The sequence below is a fragment of the Buceros rhinoceros genome, unplaced genomic scaffold (assembly GCF_000710305.1).
Source record: "Buceros rhinoceros silvestris isolate BGI_N320 unplaced genomic scaffold, ASM71030v1 scaffold12862, whole genome shotgun sequence".
NCBI classification, from domain to species: Eukaryota; Metazoa; Chordata; class Aves; order Bucerotiformes; family Bucerotidae; genus Buceros; species Buceros rhinoceros.
In genome coordinates, this window is record NW_010399520.1 from 3,488 (window position 1) to 11,769 (window position 8,282).

At 42.0% G+C, this 8,282-nt stretch overlaps 1 protein-coding gene across 1 annotated transcript; it reads right to left on the minus strand.

Moving 5' to 3' along the window:
* Positions 1-515: 515 nt before the first annotated feature.
* On the minus strand, positions 516-7,497 carry XK (X-linked Kx blood group; the record flags this gene model as incomplete). Its single annotated transcript, XM_010131515.1, has 2 exons — positions 516-2,009; positions 7,233-7,497. Coding segments are annotated over 2 exons (1,089 nt in total), but the record flags the coding sequence as incomplete, so codon positions are not given.
* Positions 7,498-8,282: the final 785 nt, after the last annotated feature.

Below are 8,282 nucleotides of genomic sequence, written 5' to 3' on the forward strand. Positions count from 1 at the left end.
TGTGGTGATACAGTGCATAGAAGAAAAAGTCAGTAACTTCCATTTCCTCTTCCAGATTTTAAGCCTGTGATATTTCTGAGGTAAAGAAGCCCGAGGATTTTGAACTACTGATATTAAACCAAACATAGCATATCACAGCCTCAGAAAGAAAGACTCCGTGTCTTCTATCCCCACATAAAACACCAGAATTGCCTGCTTGGTGTACTACCAATGCCCTTACAATCAGAGCAGTGCTCATCTCTCGACTTCAGCCATCTGAAAGGGAGACAGATAGTCAAAACTAATTGTCAAGGCATCTGGTTAACACTGAGTAATGGATCTCCAGAGAATTATTCATATCACCTGCCTTAGAGGACTCAAGACAGGTTGAATTTCTCCCTGGAGTTGTGCTCTGGAGAGCACCTATGTGACTAGTCCACGCTATCTGCTCAACTTCTAGATACTTAAGAGTTTCATAAAGTGAACACCATGTGATAATGTCAGAAAAACGAGCTATTCCAGAACACTGCAATTAATGTGTTAAATTTAATTCCCTTACTAACAAGCAGCAAATATGAAGGGTAAAACAGTACAAAGCCAATAACCCCTCTGTCCCTACTCGGTAACAGTCACATTTCAGTATTAGTGCTGGCTAAGTGGCTGTTTCTTGGCAACCTAGACTACAGTGCATTGTAGAAGTCCAATTCTTCTACCAGAGAGAGAAGTATTATCTTATTACACTGATTAGAGTGTAAAGCAGTCTGCAATTTGATCAAAGCAGACCACAGCTACAGTCAATAAATAGTCAAGGTCTATGCTCCGTTTCCATGCTAGGGTGGCATGCCATAATGACATCCTATCTGAAATCCATGTCCTTCTGTCCTCGGATTTCCTTAGTAAGATGAGCATCAGGCCAATTTTTGAAGGATGTCGCCTATAATGATTTTAAAATAAGCACGTGATAATAAACCTATGTGCAAAAACTCTGAAAAAGAAGTCTGCAAACAATGATTCTCTCCGTACACAAACACACACGGATACGCATAGTCATACACCAAGTTTCCCACAAAGGTAGGCTTGTCAGTCGTCATGCAGTGCTACACCTGCAAGAAAGAAATCTCATCCACAAGACAACGTCCAAGATACACAATGTTCCCAGCAGGTGATCCACCACCTTCCAAAATCACCTACTTGCTTCCAGTTGTACTAGGCATTGGAAGAAACACTTTGATGAGGATTCCCCTTTTGAGAATCTATCGTTTTGCTACTGCTCCAAGCTTCATCAGTATTTTCAGATTTCACCTCTGCCTTGTCCATCAGTACGGTAGATTTGGGAGGCTTGCAAGTAAAGCAGAGGAACTTGAAACAGGACAGCAAACCTTCAGAAATGCTGGAGGAGAAAAGCTTTTTGCATGGGTGGCAGAACTGGTAGAAGACCAACATGAAGAGGATAGCCATGCAGTAACCTATCAGGACCTGCAAGACCAACAACGGGGCACAGACATACAGGTAGATATCAGTTTTATAGATGTACCACATCAGCAGGAGGAATGCATTCTCGATGAATCGCAGCACGTAATACACAGTCAGTCGGTACCAGTTTTGGGATTTGTTAATTAAGTCAGGGTCATTGAGCTTCACCTGCACTGCTGACCAGCAGAACATGTTAATGCCAGCATACAGGAAGGTAAGAAGGCACAAGACAATGGTAGTGCCAACCCTGCTCAATGCCTTCTCTATGTTCTCAGGAAACGGGGACTTACTTTGCCAGAAGAGAATCCATGGGTAAAAGAAAAAACCAAAGAAATTCACTAGCACAACGGGCAGAATCCAGATTTGAAGCACTGAACTGAAAAGGACCAACACTGTAACCCGCGTAGCAATCTCGAAGCTTCTCCACAGGAATATGCAGAGGTAGGCGGCTGGTTTCACACTGACATCATAATCATCATACTTTATCTTAATAGCCAGGATGTTGCAGCGTAAGGCGCCGTATACAATTGACAGGAGAGAAAGGACCATAAAAATACCTACAAAGAGAAAAGACAAATCAGAACCTTCAGCTTGGCAGAAGTTGAAGACGATGCATCAGAGCAGTGCAGATGTAGTTGTCTTCACAGCACTCCTGGAATTCCCAGCAGGTGTAATGCCAAAAAAGCCATTCCTTGTGCGCACTTCTGGGTTCTCACTCTAACCCTACCTCCTATTTTGGTCCCTATTTGTTACTTTTCCAAGTAGTTAGAAAGAAAAAAATGCACTTAACAGCGACCAGTGTCTCTCTCTGCCCCCTGCCGACGGCTGTTCATACAGATGCTGCCCTTACAGCTCCGTCACAAGCTCTCAAAGTCTCACCGTGCTCCACGAGGCGCAGGGTTGCTACTCCCTCTCTGTACAGATAAAAAACCGCAAAACAGAAGCTGAAATTTTGGAGTAACTTGGGCATGCTGATACCCCAGTGCTTGCAAAGTTCTGTGTCGAAGCAAATTATCTAAGCTCACAGAAAATCTCTGTGATGGAGCTCAAAACTGAAAGCCAAAGGAATTTAAACCCAGAACCATCCGCACTTTCTCTGCCTGTTTAGACAGAAATTTGCTCACCTGCCTACACTCTGTTTTTCTAATTATCTATTTTCTCTACGTACCTATCTATATCACACATTTAAAAGCAACACTCCTTTTAAAAATGTCTATAGATTCAGATCCACTTTCAGTATCTCACATCTACCTGGAATCCCTCAAGTGAAGTTTCATGGCATTTACATTCTGCAGGAAGCGAAGGCTTATATTTTTAAAAGGTCTTTTTAAACATCTTTCTTATAGCACTGTACTTGATCTGAGAATTTTTAAACATTTTGTCTTAGAGAAACATTGGCTGAAAGCAGAAGAGCAAGCATGTGCAGTCAAGAATACTGCGTGATATCCTGTGGCTCTTTTAAAAAAATCTTTCCTGTAGTTTTGAGCAGGTTCTGAAACTGTGAAAGAACAAATAACTTCTAGCACCTAATGAAGCAAAAGAATATTCTCAGAGTTAAAGAAACAGAAAACCCTACCCACTGGGGACAGGGTGCTGCTGTCCTGGAACTGCTGATTTCTGCTTTGATAAACTCACATTCTCATTTTATCACCCAATTTCATCCTAAGGATTCTATATTAATCTCAAACTTGTCTTAAAAACTCAAGCCTTGGAAAGAGGCATTTCTCCACTGACAGAAATCAGGTCACGCTGACTCTGGTTTAACACAGTAGTCCAGTCCTGCTCCTTTCCCAAAAACTCAGTACTGTCACCAAACCTTCACTTCAAACATCACTTTTAAGTCTGTGAAAAAGATGGTTTGAAGCAACCACAAAGGGACATGTGGGAGCATGTCATTATTGTTGTTTTACTCATCCTGAGTAGGCAAAAAAGTGAAAATTTCAAGAGGCAAAGTATCTTCCACTGGAACAGTCCCAAATCCCGTAACAGTCCTTATAAAGGTGGCATTTCTCTTCCTTCCTTCCTGCTCCCAGAAGGCTGTTCTCTACTTACAAACCAGAGAGGCACACACAGAGTAACTCAGGGATAGACTGGCTTTACTTCATTAGGTTTCTTAATCATGTCGTACGTCTTTTCAAGACCTGGTGCTTCCCACTTCAGAAACTGCCGAGAGAGTGAATTCTGGTCTAGATGAGCTACATCACAAATACACATTAGTGAAACCTTACATTCAGCTGAAAAATCATAAGTTAATATATATATGATAGTTTTCTAAACTGATAATCAGAACCCTTGAAAAATCAGGGTTCTTATTGTGTTACTTAGGGCAAGACAGCTAGATACAGTTTTTTTTTTTTGCCTTAAGATATAACTTCAACACTTAGAAACAACTACTAATACTCAAAGTATGTTGTTCAAACAATGAGAAAAGTATTCTGTGGTCAGAGCTTAATGACCTGGAGAAGCAACTGTAGAAGCTTCTTAAGATACCTAGTAAGATCACCTACAAAGCCCAGCAATGAACATTAGGAAATCGACACTGCAAACACTAGTAAGTTGAAAAAAATGATGAATCCCAAACTTCTTGAAAATGGCAGTCAGTGCTACACATTTGGATTTTAAATAAAGTACCTTTTTCAGCAGAATAATTTCATTTTTACATGGCAGGAAATCTGCCTTTTGAGATTACAGTTGTAAGCCACACTTGAAAAAGATAACTTCTCTGCTGTTAACAGCACGGAAAATTTAAACTTACTAAAATGTCACTCTTAACAGAAGCAGATCTTCCACATTCAACACTGCACACTAAGAGCTGGCCTTTTCTCAGAGGTAAGAGGCCGAGTCACACGTGTCCCACCTTCAGGTAGCTGGTTTTGTAACTAACATTAACCCAGGTCTTTTTGGCATTTCCCGGCCTTGCCCCTCTCCAGGTGGTACTACCTAAGTGCAGATGTCCTGACAGCTGCTCAACAGCGTGTAAGTGGACCTCAGTCTGACGTCAGCCACCTCTCCGAAGGAAGGGTATAGCTGGCTCTAAGGCAATGCATGATGCTGACCGATGCCGAAGCATTTAGTACAGGGTGAAGCCCGAGGACAGCGACCTCCCCGCCAGTCAGACCTGGCATTTCACACAGTAACAGTAACTGATTCCCAGTTACGCTGTAACTAAGAAAGAGCAGAATGTCTAGAACGACTGCTCAGACAGGCTATTACAGGTGGGTTTCCAACGCTGCATTTCATACAACAACATTTCTATACCTTGCATGCTAAACAGTCACTGAAGCTTTATGTCTTTCATCTAAAGCTCTGTCCTGCTTTTGCAGCCCTCTTTAGTTATCCTGATCTTACATTCTGGGCGGACAGCGAAATGACAATTTTGGAGAATGCCAGACGCTGGCAAGAATGTGATCATCCAGAGGAAAACATCCACAGAAACTAATTAATGCATGAAATACACAATAAAGATGCAGCATGGCTCTGGCTGCCAAAAGGCTAGGCAAGGATGCACGTTCTTTTCAGAACTGTTCAATACTGGAAGCAATGATGAGTCTCAAACAGATTTGAAAGAGCCAAACCATGCTATGTAGCTTGATGGTAAGGAGCTTTAGGTTCACGGGCGATTATTACCACCGACCAAGCAGAATTTACACAGAATCGCAGACAGTGTACTGTAGAAATCTGGAAGTATAAGAGAGAAGACCAAAAAAAAACCAAGTGGAAATCAAAATACAAGAAGCAGAAAGTGATAATTATAATAGAGACAAATGGAGAAGCGTGTGCACTTTGGAGGACCAGCGTCAAAGAACAGGGACGTTTAAGACATCTGAAGTGTGGAAGAAAAGCTGGACTAAATTACTTTGGATATGCTGCAAGATCAAAACTTTGAAGTCATGTCCCTATACATCAGAATCCCCGTGTGCAGAGAACAAACAAAAAGCTATGTTGTGCATCATCCCCATTTACTCTGGAGGCCAAATATACTGGTGGACAAGAGGTACTACTGCAGAAATGAGCTGGCTAAGGAGACTGCAGAAAGTTTTGGCATTTCAGAAGGTAAAATACACACAAGAGGAATATGATTAGGACTCTTGTTTTTCTGATTAATGAGCTCTGATAGACATTGCCATTGTTCCTAAATCACTGATTAAGAAAAAAAAAAAAACACCTTTTTCTTTTTTTTCTTTTCACTTCTATATTTTTAGAATTACGCCTGCTATGGAGATGGCTTCTGGGAGACATGAGATGACTCCTGTATTTGTCGGTGGGTTGACTGAACTCCCTGATGAGCCAGCTTATCTCTGGTAGTTCAGATTTACTTCACCCACAGAAGGTTACCTATCAGTCTGTGATTCAGAATTTATCTCAGCAGTGTCTGATAAAGGTCAGAAGTAATAAGGTGTTACAAATCATTATTAAATATGGAATTCTCTAATCATCTGGAACACAGAGCTTCTCCTCGGCAATCATGACCAGTAAGGTCAACACCAGTAACAGAAGAAAAACAATAGAGAGGTAACCTTTCTCAAGCAAATGCCATCTGCAGTGAAGTGATTGGAAATCCTGCTAATTGCACCACTCAGCGAAGGATTCAGCTGGTTTTTTTTCTTCATCCCATGTCACAGATGCCATGGTTTTTCGAAGAATCTGCGTTAGCTGTGAAGTATTCGGAAACCTTCGAGAGCAATGTCTTTCTAGTAACTACTGCTATTACCTTAAACAAGTACTTTTGTACAAAGGCCTTCCCCTGTTGTAATATCCTTATGCAATATCCTTGGTATACTGAAGTTTTTTTCCATTCCCCGAGTTGAGGGGAGAACCCTGATGCTAACATAAAGGCTTCTCCAAACATCTTAGTTCCTTACCTTGGTACACTGCCAGCCAAGGTACCAGAACTGAAGAACCGAATCAAATTCATAACGCTTCACCCTAGCCTCAGCCTCCCTAGCGGTGAAGCTGGCAGAGATCTCTGGCCTCTCAGGGTGTTGGAGCTTTAACAGGTGCTATTTTGTACCTCAGTGGAAACACACCTCCAGTTCACACAGGTGCCAAACTCTTTTCTTACATTGAAAAGCTGGTTGTCTTATGACCAGGTGGAGTAGGTTCTTGCCAGCCAGCAAATCAAGATGAGTTTGGGGTTTTTTCCTCCAAGTTGCTGGAGCACATCATGGAGCAAGACACGAAACCCCACGGTAAGAGAGATGTGTTCTGGTAGGTCCATGTGGTGCATCACTCCTTGGTGAAGGTTTAACAGCTTGGGTCCAGAAATGAGATGGCCACATTTGCACAGCAGCTTACTGAGTCCTGCCTTTTGATTCCAAATTCAGAGTCTGGCACAAGTGAAGACACTTCACGTCCTCAGCCCATATTTGAAACTGCGTTCCTGAAAGTACACCTTCCTTAACGCAGCATAGCAAAACATTCTCCGCACTATACTCCAAGTAATTGTCCAGAAAGTTTGCTCAAACACGAAAATGGAACACAGGCAATTTTTTTTTCCTTTTTATTAAGACAGTTTAGTCCCTCCAGCTGCCTCCCTCTCATGACATTATGGCCACTTTATAAAATCAGTGTACTTACAGCAACCCAAGTATGCTACAGGAAGTGCCATAGTCTAAACCATGATGATACAGAGATAAACTTGAGAGCTGAGACATTAAAAGCTGTCAGGGAGATGAAACCCAAGAACCTTGGTTCTGGTCCAGGGCAGTTACACCTGACTGCTGACCTTTCTCCTCTCCCTCCCACCAAAACACGGAGGTGATAGTAACAGGTCTACCTACTTCTGGCAGCCGTGATCTCCTGCTGCAGGACACAGATGTAAAGCTGGAGCGTGAGCTGGGGTGCTGAGCCGAGGAATGCCTGGATCACAGACGCCCTGCTGAATGCAGACCTGTGCGTACAGAGCTTGCCTTCAGCCTGTCCCACTTCTTTCTCAATTTCTTCTGAGTACCCATCCTTGGGCATCTGCCTCTTCTTTGTGATGCTGACATAGGGCTCTTCCACTCTGCCAGCATGGAAGTAAATGTAAAAGACTTCCACACACCTACAAACAAATCAGTAAATAGAGTAACAGGAAAAAAAGAAAGAAAAGTGTAAGTCTTCCCAGTTCTTAGTAATTTAAGTCATCACATGCTAAGTCCTAAGTCATTTTTCATAGAGCAAAGTCTGCACATTTTCTCCTTCTGGTAAATTTGAAATATGACTGATTTCACTCTAAAACATGAAATACACATGATCAGGGCAAGAATCTGGCAGTGCCTGTTGAGCTGCTTGTAGTACTCAGACATGGGAAGAGGTTTAGCTGTTTCCTATGAGCTGCCCTGTTAAAGTCCTTGAACTACTTACTCATCTACTACAACGTTCAACAGGCTGTCGACCCAACTGTTTGACGTGTTTCTTCGTATTTTCATATCTTTGTCTTCTTGTTATCCATACATTTGTGACGCACTAATGGGACATAGCAATGAAACCACTTCTCATGACTTACACAAGTCATCTTTAAGGCACTGGAGAGGAGCTCATGGTCCAAGCAGGAGCACACACCTCATAAACAGTTGAGCTCTAACCCTTGCTTTACGAAGCAACAATCCAAACCACAAGCAACAAGGTGTAGCAGCAGTAACGAGAACAAGCAGTTTAGAACCTCACAACTCTGGGAATGAACATTCTTTTTAAAAGACACAGAAATAGGAGCTTTTCTCCTTATATTTGCTTATGTCTACTGCACTGTTTCAGGAATATTAAACACAATCTTGCAAAAATACCCTAAATAAGAAGTGTTTCGAGTTGCTGCAGCTCTTTATACTTGTTTATGTAAGTCTAACTTACTG